At 57.3% G+C, this 14,954-nt stretch overlaps 6 protein-coding genes across 6 annotated transcripts; 3 read left to right on the top strand and 3 right to left on the bottom strand.

Moving 5' to 3' along the window:
- Positions 1 to 798: 798 nt before the first annotated feature.
- CHGG_06284 (uncharacterized protein) lies at positions 799 to 3,915 on the top strand (the record flags this gene model as incomplete). The annotated part of the gene is made up of 3 exons (XM_001222378.1): positions 799 to 1,339; positions 1,401 to 3,692; positions 3,782 to 3,915. 3 exons carry the CDS (start codon positions 799 to 801, stop codon positions 3,913 to 3,915), a joined length of 2,967 nt encoding a protein of 988 aa, XP_001222379.1.
- Positions 3,916 to 4,349: 434 nt separating this feature from the next.
- CHGG_06283 (uncharacterized protein) lies at positions 4,350 to 5,308 on the bottom strand (the record flags this gene model as incomplete). Its single annotated transcript, XM_001222377.1, has 2 exons — positions 4,350 to 4,750; positions 5,122 to 5,308. The coding sequence occupies 2 exons, from the start codon at positions 5,306 to 5,308 to the stop codon at positions 4,350 to 4,352; spliced, it is 588 nt and encodes a 195-aa protein (XP_001222378.1).
- A 782-nt stretch (positions 5,309 to 6,090) lies between these two features.
- On the bottom strand, positions 6,091 to 8,777 carry CHGG_06282 (uncharacterized protein; the record flags this gene model as incomplete). Its single annotated transcript, XM_001222376.1, has 4 exons — positions 6,091 to 6,561; positions 6,619 to 7,109; positions 7,231 to 8,325; positions 8,417 to 8,777. The coding sequence occupies 4 exons, from the start codon at positions 8,775 to 8,777 to the stop codon at positions 6,091 to 6,093; spliced, it is 2,418 nt and encodes an 805-aa protein (XP_001222377.1).
- An 831-nt stretch (positions 8,778 to 9,608) lies between these two features.
- Positions 9,609 to 10,286, bottom strand: CHGG_06281 (uncharacterized protein; the record flags this gene model as incomplete). Its single annotated transcript, XM_001222375.1, has 3 exons — positions 9,609 to 9,692; positions 9,841 to 10,170; positions 10,275 to 10,286. The coding sequence occupies 3 exons, from the start codon at positions 10,284 to 10,286 to the stop codon at positions 9,609 to 9,611; spliced, it is 426 nt and encodes a 141-aa protein (XP_001222376.1).
- A 581-nt stretch (positions 10,287 to 10,867) lies between these two features.
- CHGG_06280 (uncharacterized protein) lies at positions 10,868 to 11,450 on the top strand (the record flags this gene model as incomplete). Its single annotated transcript, XM_001222374.1, has 4 exons — positions 10,868 to 10,997; positions 11,052 to 11,089; positions 11,183 to 11,248; positions 11,334 to 11,450. 4 exons carry the CDS (start codon positions 10,868 to 10,870, stop codon positions 11,448 to 11,450), a joined length of 351 nt encoding a protein of 116 aa, XP_001222375.1.
- Positions 11,451 to 12,034: 584 nt separating this feature from the next.
- Positions 12,035 to 13,663, top strand: CHGG_06279 (uncharacterized protein; the record flags this gene model as incomplete). The annotated part of the gene is made up of 2 exons (XM_001222373.1): positions 12,035 to 12,223; positions 12,395 to 13,663. 2 exons carry the CDS (start codon positions 12,035 to 12,037, stop codon positions 13,661 to 13,663), a joined length of 1,458 nt encoding a protein of 485 aa, XP_001222374.1.
- Between the last annotated feature and the right edge of the window lie 1,291 nt (positions 13,664 to 14,954).

The raw sequence follows: 14,954 nt of genomic DNA, 5'->3' as shown, positions 1-14,954 counted from the left end.
GGACTGTGTGCCCAAGTTGAAGAGCCGCCCGCGCCAGGGATTGCAATGAAACAGGAAAAGCAAAGTTGGTTGTCCTCTTTACAAGTAGGCGGCTTTGGCAAGCGCCAGCCTTGGGAAAGAAAGCAGTTGAAGCAAGACGCCTGGCCGGATCAATAGAACGACAATTAAGGGTTCATTACACAGCGTTGTATTGAGACCCTTGCCAGGTGTAACAACCCCTGGGCCGGGGCTGGCCCCGCGCTGGGTCAAAACCCACCCTACCCGTCCAAGCCTGAGGGGTGCACCCGGCCACGGAAGAACGGCTTTTAGCTTATCCAGCAACGCCCGGGGCACAATGCATTCCTCTGCTTCCGGGTTGTGTTCACGACCGCACTTTTCAACACCTTCCCCGGTCCCGCCGGCCATTCCATTCCTTGGGAGCACTGCATGCTCTACTGTTTCACACCCTTACTTTCTGTATTTTTGTACTGCAACCTTTAGACACGCGTTCTTTCGAAAGACGACAGTGACGACCGTCACTCTTCTTTTACCTTATTAGGCTCTTGGCTGTGTCGTCGTTGCGCTGCGGTGCGGATCCTACGAGGCCGCCGACTTTGTGTGTCGCCCCTCACCCTTCTTCAGTGTCTCGCTCGACTTGCCGCAATACATCGAAACCGACCTCCGGGCTTGCCGACTTAATTCGGGCTTTCGAAATTGCCATCTGGTGCCGTTGCCATGCGACTAATTTAGACCCGCCACAAGGACAACAACTACGAGCCAAACAAGATATTGCCGACACAAACCCGGTTCGTTGGCATCATGGCGTATAACGGCCAGTACGATGGGCCCCCTGGCCCTGGTGGGCGTCAGCAGTATGGCGGAGGCCCAGGAGCTCAGCGCCCGCCGCCGCAGCGACAGTACCCTCCGGGTCCTCAAGGACCCCAGCATTACAACGCGCCGCCGCCCCAGCAGCAGTACGATCAGTATCAAGACGGATATGGCCAAGGCTACGATGAATATGGCAACGGATACGACCAGGGTTATGATCATCAAGGCTATGGCGGACAACAGTACGATGACGGCGGCTACGGAAGAGGAGGACCTCCACATCAAGACTATCAGCAGGAATACTACGATCCGGGTCCAAATGGACCTGGGCCCGGAAGGGGAGGCGGACGACCTATGCCCAGCGGAAGAGGAGGCCCAATGAGGCCTCCGCCTGGCGGTGGTGGTCGAGGAGGCGGTTACCCACCCCGCGGTGGCGGCTACCCTCAAGGCCCTGGCGGCCGAGGCTACCCCCCGCCCGGTCGTGGTGGTCGGCCAATGCCGGCTGAGCGTGCCGCGAATTCAGACCCCGGTGGTGAGTTTGGGAGCCCATAACCGCCGCCCTACCACAATGGTATGCTAATACTTGATTTCAGCAAACCGAGGATCGCCCATGGGTGGTCCAAGTCCGGCCAATTCCGGTGGCCCAGGCTACGCCGGCCCCTTCCCGTCCTTCCCCGGTGCCCCGCGCAAGACAGACTTAGAACAAGAACAGCAGATCGTGGCAGGTATGGAAGGTATGGACATATCAGGACAACGGCCAGGGCCGAGAGGTCCGAACGGCCCGCCACAGCAACGAGGGCCCATGCGCCCTCCCAACAACTACGGCGGACCGGGGCCGATGGGGCCTCCTCGTGGTCCACCGCAAGGCTACCACCCGCAAGATTATCCGGACCAACGCCGCGGCCCTCCGCCGCCAGGGCCCGGGTACGGACCGCAAGGAGGCGGCTACCAAGAGGAGAACTTTGGGCCTCCGTCTCGGAGCATGACAATGCCAACGAGAGATCACATGGACATGCGCCAGCCCGGTCCTCCTATGCGGCGGGATAGTGCCCCTTTTAATGGCCCTCCTCCCCGCGGCGTGCCGCAAAGACCGAGCACCGCGCAAGGGATGCGGCAACCTCCGCCTAGGATCTACCCTCCGAGTGGCAATGGCCCTCCTCAGCAAGAAGGATATCGGGAGCCTACGCAGAGAGCCGGGCCCGACTCTGGCTACGGCCAAGACCGGCCTTCATCTATCGACAATTTCTATGATTACTACGGCGGAAATGAAGGGTACCCGGGGCAGAACCCTCCCTCAGCTTCGGCCGCATCCGAGGTTCCGGATTTTGATGCCATGTCAGCGCAACAGCAGCCGAGAAACTCATTCGACACCCACATGCAGCCTGGCCAACAGGAGCAGGCTCAGCGCGGTCCCGGTAGATATCCCGAGGTAAGCAGGGCCAAATCCCAGCCCGACTTGCGTAACTCGCAGACGGCTGTGTTCGAGATGGCAGGCGACATCCCGCCCCTACCTACCCAACAACCCGGCCAACCACCAGCAGGGTTGGCTAACGGGCCGGCGCCTTACCAAGGGCGTGCCGGTCCGTCTCCAGGTCCGGGACTACCTCCTGGGCCGGCGCCTTACCGACCCGGTATGCAACCTTCGCCCCAACCAGGGCCCGGTCCCGATAGTCTTCCCTCCCATCCCACGCCCGTTCGCCCCGGGCACATGCCTGGCTCGGTGGTCAACCTTAGCGATCGGCCGCCACCGGTGAGGAATTACAGCGGCGCCACCAACTACAGCGGCAACTCGGGGCCCTCTCCTGCAGGAGGAGGAGGCTACCAACAAGGCCCGCCGCCTATTCAACAGGCTCCCAATGAGCCTGCGAAGCCTGCGGAAGCACCCGTCACCATCGAAGAACTAGAACACTTACGGGCCGTGGTCAAGAACGATGCCGGTGACCAAGTGACGGCCCTCCGTCTCGCCAAGCGCCTCGTCGAAGCGTCGGATGCGCTTGTGCCCAATCTCCCAGACCCCAAGGCGCGCGCCCGCTCCCGCGACCGCTACCTCGTAGACGCGCACAAGATCCTCCGCAAGCTCGAAAAGGCCAACAACCCGGACGCCATGTTCTTCCTCGCCGACTGCCTCGGGCGCGGCCTCTTTGGCAGCGAGCCCGACAACGCGCACGCCTTCTCGCTCTACCAGTCCGCCGCCAAGCTGGGCCACGCCGCAGCCGCCTACCGCACCGCTGTCTGCTGCGAGATCGGCAACGATGAGGGCGGCGGCACGCGCAAGGACCCGCTCAAGGCCACGCAGTGGTACAAGCGGGCGGCGACGCTCGGCGACACACCCGCCATGTACAAGGTGGGCATGATCCTGATCAAGGGCCTACTGGGGCAGCCGCGCAACCCGCGCGAGGCCATCAGCTGGCTCAAGCGGGCGGCGGAGCGCGCGACGGCCGAGAACCCGCACGCGCTGCACGAGCTGGCCCTGCTGTACGAGAGCGCCGAGCCCAACGACGTCATCCTGCGCGACGAGCCCTACGCCTTCCAGCTGTTCCAGCAGGCGGCCGAGCTGGGCTACAAGTTCAGCCAGTTCCGCCTCGGCTGCGCCTACGAGTACGGCCTGCTCGGCTGCCCCATCGACCCGCGCCTGTCCATCATGTGGTACAGCCGCGCCGCCATGCAGGAGGAGCACCAGAGCGAGCTGGCCCTGTCCGGTTGGTACCTGACCGGCAGCGAGGGCGTGCTGCAGCAGAGCGATACCGAGGCCTACCTGTGGGCGCGCAAGGCCGCCATGGCGGGGCTGTCCAAGGCTGAGTATGCGATGGGGTATTTCACTGAGGTGGGGATTGGCGTGGCGGCCAACTTGGAGGATGCGAAGAGGTGGTATTGGAGAGCGGCTGGTAAGTGTCACATTTTTCTTTTGATTCCACCGTCTAGGAAATGGGTGGCGGAAAGTGAAGAGTGAGCAATTACTAACCTATCATAACAGCCCAGGACTTCCCCAAGGCGAGAGAGCGGCTGGAGGACCTCAAGCGCTCCGGTAAGAGCGGCCCGCGCGCTAGGGAGAGGATATCGAGAAGCAAGATTGGGAAACAGCAGGAAGGGGAGTGCTCGGTGATGTGACAGGTACGGGCGGGTGGCGAGGCCGGGCAGTGAATGGTGAGCTGGCAGCAAGCGATGCGCTACGCCACCTGGGGAGCTGGTAATGATGGGGATGACACTGGGAAGATGCCAATGAGGAGTGAGTGGATGGATGATGATTGTCTACGTGGTGGCGGTACGGGGTCCAGGAAAGAGCGGAATGAATAAATGCTTCGGCTTCTCGGCCGCCAAAATAAATAGTCTTCCTGTTTGTTAAAAACCAACCCTAGGGGAGTCGGGCAGCGAGGAGAAGCCAACAGGCCAGGGTTTGAATGTATGTATTTGTAGAAGCTGAATATGAGGAGACAAAGCGGGTGAGGTGCACTATTATAGGGATTCGGGCCGGCGTCCTCTGTTCGCGGGATTTTCTTGAGAACGACAAACAAATCACCTGGGGTATGGACCAATTTAACTTGTTACGACTTAGTAATCGTCATCATTCTCTTGTATATACTGGTTCGGTGCCTGGTACAGGCAAGGTCGGTACCCCTTGGGCCTTCGGTGATAACATTGCGGCCACTGCTGCGCTGCTGCTTCCAATGTCCCTGTAATTCGTCTTTCAAAATGTACGACTGGCCCTTGGCGTAGTCTTGTGCGTTTCTGAGGCGCTTGTAACCGTCCTTGAAGTCCTCGTGGGAGTTGGGATTTGTCGACTTGATACGGTACTGGTGGTACTTGGTTGTGCCATCCTCTAATTCTTCGGCGTAGTGGGCGTACTGGTTGAGGGTAGTGCCATCCGTGGTGGACGTGATGACGCTTGCGTGATTAAGGGGGTCAAACTTTCTCTGGTACGCGAGGGCTTGGTTTCTTGCGTAGACTAGAGCAGCTCCGTCGTAGCCGCTGTGTAGCGTCGTCTCTGCCATGCTGTCGCTGGGTCCCTTTCATTCTCCGGCGATGTGTGGTAGCGTTACGGAACGGCGATTATCTTTCACAAGAACTGCCCCGTGGATATACATGTTTATGGGGAATGGGCCATGGGCCTGCATCCCTGGCCCTTCGATGAAGTTGGGCTACGGAGCTAATAGACGGTTGTTGAAGCCAACGTTTTTTGGGAGGCCAGTAAATGCCTGGTTGAAGGCTCTTTTGTAGCCGGCGTCACCAGGTTTCTTCAATAGGCTGTTATCCACCTCAAATACCATAGTCGCTTCGTTATCGGCTTCTCCAACTACGCTAACGTAGTGTCCGTACACTGACTCAGGAGATGACGTAGTTGCCCGTGACTTTGGAGCCGTTCGCGGATGTCCTCGAGCTTCTTAGGCGGCTTGGGGTCGAGGAAGTCGAGGATACCGTTGAAACCAGGCGCCGTTATCGCGAGACTCTTTGTCGAGGTCATATCGTCCGAATCGCGGTGGGTGGATTTCTTGGGGTTACCCATTTTGTCGAAGAGGGCCAAGTTCTTCCACGTCAATCGTGCGCGCTTTGTCCGTGGTGGTTCAGCATCGTGTCGCTATCTAGTTGCCGTGGTTTTCGTGTCTGTGTACTCTGGGGGCTTGCTTTTCCTCTACGTGAGTGTGCGGCTCGTGCATGGTGACGATAAGCTACAGTGTGAGGGAGGATAGGTAGTGTTGGTTTTTATATCGAAGCACGGTCAAGAAACTAGGTCGCCTCATCCGTCCTTGTTGGGAGCACCTAAGTAGGTCATCAGGTTTATACATTACAAACATTACAGCGATGCCTTCTAAGGACCGATAATAGATCACCAACGGACTCCATTTTCCCAACTATGACCGGAATCAAACCAGTAGCCAAACCAGAATCCCCAAACCTCAAAGGTACATATTCATCCAGCCACCGCCGCAGTAGCAGTAAACATCATCCTGAACGAACTATATCCTTCTCAGCCTGGGTTCCAATCCCGGCTCTATCCTCATCCATCCCCATCCCTCTGGAGCCTCAATGTGAGGAAGACACCCAACGCCAAAATCAAAACCATAAAGACCGTAATAAACACATTCCCGCTCAACAACCCTTTTCTCTCCTCATCCCCCCCTTTTTTGGGGTGGGCCTTGCCTATTTTACTTTTCTTTTTTTTTTTTTTTTTTTCCTCGTTTTCTTCGCCATGCTCTGGCTCGTCAACTCCTCCTGGCTCGGCTCAGCGACGGCGGCATCCGCCAAGTTCTCGACCATGTCGTGCGTCTCCGCAGGCTCGTTAGACCCCTATTCCTGTGTGGCCTGGTCATGGTCCTTGAAAAGATCCTGCACGCTGCCGCGAGATGTCTTCTTTTTGAATCGTTGGCGCGGGATTCGCAGCGAACCGCCTGCGTCGGCGCGGTAGTTGAGTGGACGGGGGTCGTTCCTAATGGTTTTGTTGTCGGGCTGCTGGTCGACTGGTTGATTCTTGTTGGCGACCATTGTGTCGGCGCCCTTCTCCACGCTGGCATCGTGCTGCACCTCGGCGGTGCTGTCGGTCTTCATATCGCCGGCTGAACCCTTCTTGACCTCATCGGTTTTCGATTCAGCAGCCGCACCATTCCCATCCGCAACCGCGACCTTGCCACCCTTCTTCTTCCCCTTTGATTTTTTCTTCGCCGCGACCTTCCACCCAGCCGTCCCCTTCTCACCCGATGTACTCGCCACCCCGTCGGACAAATCCGCGACCTGATGCTCGCTAGGAGCGGCACAAACCTCCTAAGTCTGCCCGTCACCGTTCGCATGGTCGCGCCTTCGCCCCGCTCCGACACCAACTCCGCCGCCGCCGCCGCCCCACGTGGAACGGGGGGTGGCCCGAGTGGAAGGAGAAATCCATGGCAATACGCGCACGTTCTTTTGTCCTGGGCGCCGGCGGATCACCGTCCCGGAAAAGTCGGGCAGCAGCCGCACGTCGCCTTGGTCGCGGAGCCGGCCGTTCTCGCCTTTGTTGTATCGCAACCTAAGGTAGTCGGCCTCCTCGAGTTGCTGGAAAAATGATGGGTCCCATTCGTCGGACAACGTGGGGATGCGGTTGCCCTCAACCACCGGACGTGTAGCAGCGGGTGCCTGCGTGTGTCTCGTGGGTTCGATGGATCCCGAAGCACGGGAGTTCGAGGTACTGAGGTCGCTGGAAATCACACTCCGGACAGGGCTGTCAGGCCTGACGCCGTTATGGTCCGGGATGGTGGCAGACGGCTCCTGTGGCTCTGGGTCTGATGGCACGTCGCCGAAGGCAATCCCGGCGAACAGGGCTGTCGGACCTAACGCTGTTATGGTTCGGGATAATGACAGGCGGCCCCCGATTCTCGTCCCCATCTCGTGGCTTCTTTTTCTCGTCATTAGAGGGCACATTTCCGAAAGTTATCTGGCGAACAGGGCTGTCCTGACCGGTTGTGCGGCGGATGGGTGCGGGATCCGGGATGCGCACCCGGATGGCAGCAGTGAGGCCGGTGCTCGCAGCCGAGCTGTGGGAGGAATGGAACGAATGGTTTGAACTCGGGATGGTTGTCGTGAGGTCCTCGAAGGCTTCATTCTCCGAAGGCGGTTTTGTCTGGGAATATGCGTTTCCTCTTCGGTCCTCAAGCTGAGTTGAGACATCTGCCTCCGCATTATAATTCACAAACGGATACGGCATCGTGTATTGTTGCACGAATGGGTCTCCTTGCTGAAAGGGAGGGTATCCCTGGGGATAAAATCCGTCCCAAGCTCCATGGGCATGAAAAGCCGAGCCCGAGTAGTCCTCAAACTGCATCGTGCTCTGGCTTTGTGTGCTTCCCCGCCTTCCCGTGGGGAGATTTCCATCAACCCCAAGAGGCGGGTTCGCTTGAGCAGCCAGCTGGCGGCTCCTTTCTGTTTCCTGGGTAGAGTGCACCCTATACTGATAGTACCGAGAAAAGAAAGGATATGTCACCCTGGCGCGATGGAGTATTGGGTGGCTACGGGCCAGTTCAGCCGAAGCCCGGACGGCCCGGTGCGCGCTGTCGTCGGCGATAAAGCGACCCAAGGCGTAATAAGTGCCTTTGGCGGATCGCTGCACCCGACAATGCTCCACATGACCGTACTTGGAAAGAGCGTCGGTCACCGCAACCTGGGCGTCGTTGGATGAGGCACTGCCCAGGTCCATGGGTCCGACGTGGACGCTCCGGGACTTTTGGAGGCACCGCCCGCAAAGGCACGGCTCGAACCCTCTCTCCGGGGGTGCTCTGATGTATACACTTCTGTTCGAGCACTTTGGCGACGGGCGTAGGGTTTGGCCGCGCGGGGTCTTTTCGCCTTGGGTTTGCGAATGGCCCCGCGAGTTGGAGCCCGACGCGCCGTTGTTGCCGTGTTTTGGGGCTCGAAGAGAAGTGCTTGGGAGCCGCGAGGGTCCCACACCAGCGACGCGCGCAGTGAACGAATGCCCCACGGGGAGTGGCCGAGTTGGAGCCGAGGTGGAACGCAGACGATGGTTTGTCGATGATGTATCGGGATTGATATCACCATCTGGTCCAGTCAGTTCTATGGTTTAAATGAAAGGATGGAAGGCGAAAGGACAAAGGACGATTGAAAAAAGCAGATCTTGTTTTGCACGTACCGTCGTGTGCCCTGTTGGGCAATGGGTTCCGAGCGTCATCGGAATTGGCGGCCATTTCAATGGTCTGCACCAGGGCAAGGTGGTCCTGGGTCGCTTGAGTTTGGTAGTAATGGTACCAATACTCAAGGGTCCCGCGGAGAATGGCGAGAGCCGCCATGTCGTAGTCAGCGATGTTCTGAGTGTCGGCTGGCGGCAGGATGAGCAGAATGTCGGATTGCTGATCCCACGAATCGAGGCGACGACGGTTCTCCACAGCCGTCAGCCACTCGTAGCCCCAATTCTCGATTTCCTCGCGAGAGGCTTCGTCGAGGGGTGGCTGAGCGGCCGAGAGATCGTTCTTACCACAGGCGGGATTGGCCATCTTGGTTGAAATGGTCTTGCTGAGGATTGACGAAAAGTCGCTGTCAGTGGCAAATTCAATCCATCACGTACGATGGGCAACAGCAAGCGCAAAAGGATAGATTAGCTGTACTTACCCGGTCGAGAAAAAGAGAGCAAGCGCGAGGAAGCGAAGAAAGAAGAGGGCGCAGGGAGAACAAAAAGGCGATGGTGGTGGAAGGAAGAGGAGGCGAGGGGGTCACTCGGATGGCAGTGGGTTTTAAAGGCAAGAAACAGAGGCCAATGCTCAGTCTGATTACCAGTATACGGAGGAACATATGACGGATAACATTGGTACGGTTACGTGAATACGGAACAGCATCACTTGATCAAGCGCTTTAGGTTCACTCAGGAGGCCAATTGAAAGATCCTGGCAGGGCTGGCAGTCTAGCAGCAGACTGCTAAAGGCGGTTCACGGCTCTGTACTGTATCCGAACAAGTGACCTGACCCAGCGCCTTCGTTCTATTCACCCAGAACCTAGGTAGATCTGGCAGGAGACATATTCATATGGATCCACACTCTTCCGCTGCCGCAGCAACCGCAGCAACCACTTGCTGCCCCATGCCCTGCCTTCACCGAACAGAGGCAGCAGAGATAGCACGGCATTCCGCACAGTAGGGTAGGGACGGTAGAATGTTTTAATTCACGCGTAACTTCCGGTAATTGGTACAATGAGTAGAGACGCAGGCAACAGCGTAGAGCAAACGATCAACATTTTCCGCCAAAGAGACCCCTTAGTTACCAAATAGCAACAAGACAATTTGCCCCCCAAGCAAGAGAAAACAGCCATGAGGCTTGTTGCATACGGCTAACTCATTTGGTCAAATCGTTGAGCATCTTCAGAATCTCCGACTCATTCTCTCCAGCCGCCACTTTCCCATTGTTCCAGTCAACAGCCTGTACCAAGTAATTAGCCACGCCCATAACATGCCAACACACAATAAGTAATAAATCTAAACAACAACAAACTTCCAAGTCCAAGTCCAAGTCCACCAAAAAAAGAAAAAAAAAACAAAGGAAAAAAAAAAAAAGAGCAACAACATACCACCGGCCTCTGCAAGCTCTCGACATTCTCCGCAAACCGCCTCAGCGCCTCCTCCTGGTCGGACGCCCCCTTCACGATGGACCCGACCCTCGCCTTGCCGACATAGTCCAGGATGGTGCGGAGCTGGTCGGCGGTGGGCGGGGCCTCGGTGATGTCGAGCTTGAACTCGGGGCGGCGCACGGCGCGGGACTGCGCCGAGTGGTCGCTGGCCTGGTCCTCGGTGGCCGTCTCCGACGCCGCCGCCGACGCCTGCCGCAGGGCGGCCGCCACGCGGACCGAGACCGGGGAGCTGGCCTTGTGGAAGAGCGTGATTATGTCGAGGGGTTTGTGCTGGTGAGTGGATTAGTCATCGTGAGGGTGAGGGTGAAGGGGGGGTGGTAGGGTTGTTTTGGGGGGTTTGGGTTGATTGAGGGTTCTGGAATGGTGGGTCTTACAAATCGAAACATTTTGGGTGGTTATTTGACGTAGATTGTGATTTATGGCTTTGTGGTTTTGACGGGCTTTGGGGTTCTTGCTTGTTTTGCAGCAAACGGATGAAGCGATGTTGAATTGAATCGCATATTCAGTGGAGCACAACGGCCCGGATTGGAGGAGCTTGGGCCATGCGGCTCCACTTGCCGTCGTGGGTTTCAGCGTCACAGGAACTCCCTCCCTCCCTCGGTAATCCCTGAATAAGTGCTTCCCCGAATCATTCATTTCATCCAAAACTCAAGAAAAATCCCACCGACTCGTGTATCTATGACGTTCTCCAAGTGCACCTCCGCCAGGGCCACAAATCAAGTAGACCGGAGTTTTGGCAAGGCGATGAACATGTGGGCGTGTACCTAAGCAAGTCAACCGTCGTTTCTCCACAACTCGTGCTTGATCTGGGCTTGATCTGTGGTGGGGGGGATGACGTCGAGTTGGAGAACTATCATCCATCTCATCTACAAAAGCAAGCGGTGGTGCAGATTCACTGCTTCTCAAACCAGTCCAATTCATAACTCATTAATTCTCCTTGAAACCTTAAGCCATCGAAATATTCGCAATGCAGTCAAACGTCGGGAACCCCCAGGTGTATGAGGCTGGCGACCAGCGCAATGCCAAGGCCTCTGAAACGGGCTCAGGAACCCGCTATCATGAGGGTCCAGCCAACGCACACCTTCAAAATGACCCAAGTAGGTTTAGACCTCATCAATGCTAAGAATAAATAATAGCTAACAAGATACCAGAGGATCAGAGATCACTCTCCAACCGAGCAGCCGCTGAGGTGAGATGCTCCTTTGCAACCGGCTATGCTGGTCCAGCGAAGAGAAGACCCTTGCGCTGCGATGGCGGACTAACAATGAATGATGACGTCAAGGTATCCGACGAACAAAACGAAGAATCCCGGGAAACGTCACTACACAAGCAGGACCCAACACTTCCGGTAAGAGAAAATATGCCACACTTGTTAGACAGATTAGACGAAATAAAGGCATCTCAATTGCTGACTCCATGACCTCTGCGTGCAGGCCAAGGTGCACGGAAACGAGCCCTCAAGGGGTGCCAGGATCGACGCTGAATTGCAGGCGGAGGATGAGGCGGCCTTGAAGAAAAAGGGCGAGAACATGCCCGGGAAGAAAATGTAATGCCATCAATTAGGTCACGACGATGAAATAGACCTATCCCATGGTTGATTGGTTATTCATGGCTCGCTCACCGCTTTGCCATGATGAGCCGAAGAAAGGGAAATCGGCCGCCGGTGAGGAAATGGCAAAGGCTTGCGTCAGCCAACCATCCATTGTTTGTTTGGTTGGCGAGGTTGTTGGTCATCAAGGTGCTTCGGCCCCCAACCCCAAAACCGCATATTTCCGGGTTGCTCTTTACTGTGCCATAGAAAATACAAAGGAAACGAATTTCCCTAGTCTGTGTTATTTCCAATTCCGTTCTGACTTGCCAAATAAAACCTTTCAATCAATTGAGCAACGTGTGCCTTCTTTATCGAGCCAACTCAGCGCTGTTGTCAACGTCATCATCGCTAGCTAAACAAGCACCTATCAATTACCTCCCTTTACCTGACCTAATCACAACAACAAATATGACTTCGACCGATATCCCTCCACCCGCACCAGCCGTCGTCGAGAGTGCTACTCAAACAACGCATGAACCCGCCCACAACTTCGAATATACTCCCTTTGCATCCATTGCACCCTCACTCGCAGAAGAACCAACCATGTCTCCCCTCCGCAGCATCCTCACCGTCCACACCTCACTCCTCTTCGATCCTATTCAGAAATCATTTCTTGAGAATGTCTCGGTCGAGGTCAACACCGTGACTGGTGCCATTATCCGTCTCCATCACCGGAACACGCCGGATCTCACTAGCCCCTTGTCAAACCGTGACATCGACCTCCGCGGCAAAGTTGTGTTCCCCGGTTTCGTCGACTCGCACACCCACATCTTCCTCCACTCAGACAGGTAAACACTCGCCCCAGCCCTCACCTACCCCCCACTTTACCAACCCTCCCTCTCCCTCACCTCCCGCACCGCTGGCGACTAAACCCCAACTAACCTCTCCTCCCCTCCCGAACAGCGACCGCTACCACTCCCTAACAAATGCGCCACGAGTCCGCCGTCGAGCGGATCGTGTGCGCCTACTACTACGCCCCGCGCGGCCCTCATGGCCGGCTACACGACGTACCGCGACCTGGGCACGGAAGCCCTCGGCAACGCCGACGCCAACTTCCGCGACTGTGTCAACCGCGGCCTGACGCCCGGCCCGCGCCTCTTCGTCGCCACCGAGGCCCTCGCCAGCTCCGGCGGCTACGAGATCCGCACTGAGAGCAAGCTCGCGCATGGCGGGCCGTTGGGGCTGAGCCTGCCGCGCGCGGCCGATCTCGTGGATGGGGTGTGGGGGGTGAGGGGGGGCGTGAGGAGGCGGGTCGGGGAGGGGGCCGATGTGCTCAAGTTTTATGCGGATTATCGGAGGCGGGTCATGCGCTTCCCGCCCGATGTGCGCGGGCCAGGGGGCACGGTGCTGTTCCCGCCCGATCGGAGGGAAAGGAACCCCGCGGTGGTGCTGTTTTCGCAGGAGGAGATGGATGCGATTGTCGTGGAGGCCAAGTTGGCGGATATCCCCGTCGCGGCGCACGCTGCGGAGACGAGTACTGCGCTGATGGCCGCGAGGGCGGGCGTCACGACGGTGGAGCATGTGTTTGCTGATCGGGATGGGTGTATGGAGGCCATGGTGGAGGCCATGGTTAGCAAGGGGACGATTTGGGTGCCTACGCTCGCGACGGCCGAGGAGGGGTTTGAGGAGGAGAAGTACAACAGGTGCAAAGCCGCCGTCAAGGCGGCGTTTGAGAAGGGCGTGAGGGTCGCCACGGGCGGTGACACTGGGGTTTTTAACCATGGCCTGAACTGCAGGGAGATGGAGATCATGATCGAGGCGGGCATTCCGCTCGAGGATGTCCTGGTGGCGGCCACGCATACCGGGTGGCATGCCTGCGGCGGCGACGCCTCGGGGTTCCGGTTCGGGTGGTGGGACGAGGGCAACCGAGCCGACATCGTCGCCCTGGACACCGACCCGCGGAAGGATGCCAAGGCGTTTCGGAAGGTCAACTTCGTCATGAAGGACGCCCGGGTGTGGAAGCGGGATGGCCAGCCCGTGGATATGGTGCCTGCCTCTGCCTGGCAGGAGGAGGCTGCGCTGTCGATCGATGAAGAGAGCGCGCGGTGCAAGCAGCAGACGGTGAAGGTCTCGAACCACGTGGCGCTGAGCATCCGCGGCTCGGGGAACCCGACTCCGGCTGCGTCTGATGTGGGCTGGGAAACTGACTCCTTCGACGTCAAGCTTGCTTGAAGAATCCCATTCTCGGGCTACTGGGTCATCTTTACCAGTAACCTCAGCGACGGAAGGTTGCATAAAATGGTGCTGGCAAACCTAAACCGCCCGTCCACCGGTTCGGATATCCTAGAGTCTTTATATTTGGGGCTAGAGTTAGAGAATCGTTTCCTCATCTTGGTTTACAACATATACGCACGGAATTGCAGATGCACCCAGAGCTACAGCTTACACTCATGATTGCAGCGCCACTTAGGATTGTACCGGCACCCAAATTGTAGGCTCGGCTTAATCGCATGTTTGCCCCTCCTTTATTTCATGAAAGCGCCCTGCATTGGGACTTTGGAGAACCGATCTGTGTTCTGTGTTCTGTGTTCTCGCTGTGCCCGATGAAGTCTCACGGGACGACGTTCCACAACCACAATCTCTTACCTTGGGAGTGGGATTTGGGAAAGCGTCACATCAGAACCTCGGTATGGACTAGTAGGACGACAAAGGACGACAGTACTCGAACAAGTCTCACGGTAACGTTTAGTCCGTGACCGATATAGACTTCCGCGGATCTTGAGATATCACTCGGCCTGCTATTTTGCGCAAGAAACGGTGCCCGTGGGGAACTAGAGAGGGCCCTCGGGTAGTTCATTGATGTTCCGTTCTTCAAATAACAGCGTCGAGTAGGGGCGGCTGCTGTTCTTTGTTCCGGGCGGGCCGTGTTGCTAAAGTAAGCAAACCCATTGATAGTCAGGGGTTAGTCAAACAAACCTCAACCCGTCCCACGGCACGTAGTTGAGTGTTTCGCAAGGCAAAACTTCCAGGGTACAATACCAAGAAACGAATTATTCTGAAACGGCATCTACGCTACCAAGCACGCAAAGTCCGCCATGTGAGCATGCCGCCTTGCCATCAAACCTCAACCACGCGACACGGGACTAGTTACACCATTAGCCTTTGTACCAGCAACCCGTCCCGGTGATCAATTTCCAAAGTACTAAACCGCCACCATGTCCCAACCAATCCTCCCACCCTCCCAAGTTTCTGTCTCTTCTTTCCTCCCCTTCCCAACTCCCATCCCACCATCACCACCACCAACATGAGACTCCTCCCCACCCTCCTCGCAGCGGTCTTCACCACAAGAGGGACCACCGCCCTACCCCAGCCCTCCCCTGATAATTGCCGCCCTGGTAATTGCCTCGGACCTGTTGGTTACCACCGCGGCCGCCGCCGTTGCCGCCGTTGTTGCCGCCGCCACGGCTGTTGTTGTCGCCCTTGCTGGGGCATCTGGACGAGATGTGACCGTGTTGGCCGCATC

The sequence above is a fragment of the Chaetomium globosum genome, genomic scaffold (assembly GCF_000143365.1).
Source record: "Chaetomium globosum CBS 148.51 scaffold_3 genomic scaffold, whole genome shotgun sequence".
NCBI lineage: Eukaryota > Fungi > Ascomycota > Sordariomycetes > Sordariales > Chaetomiaceae > Chaetomium > Chaetomium globosum.
This window is presented reverse-complemented; position numbering and strand designations above follow the sequence as displayed.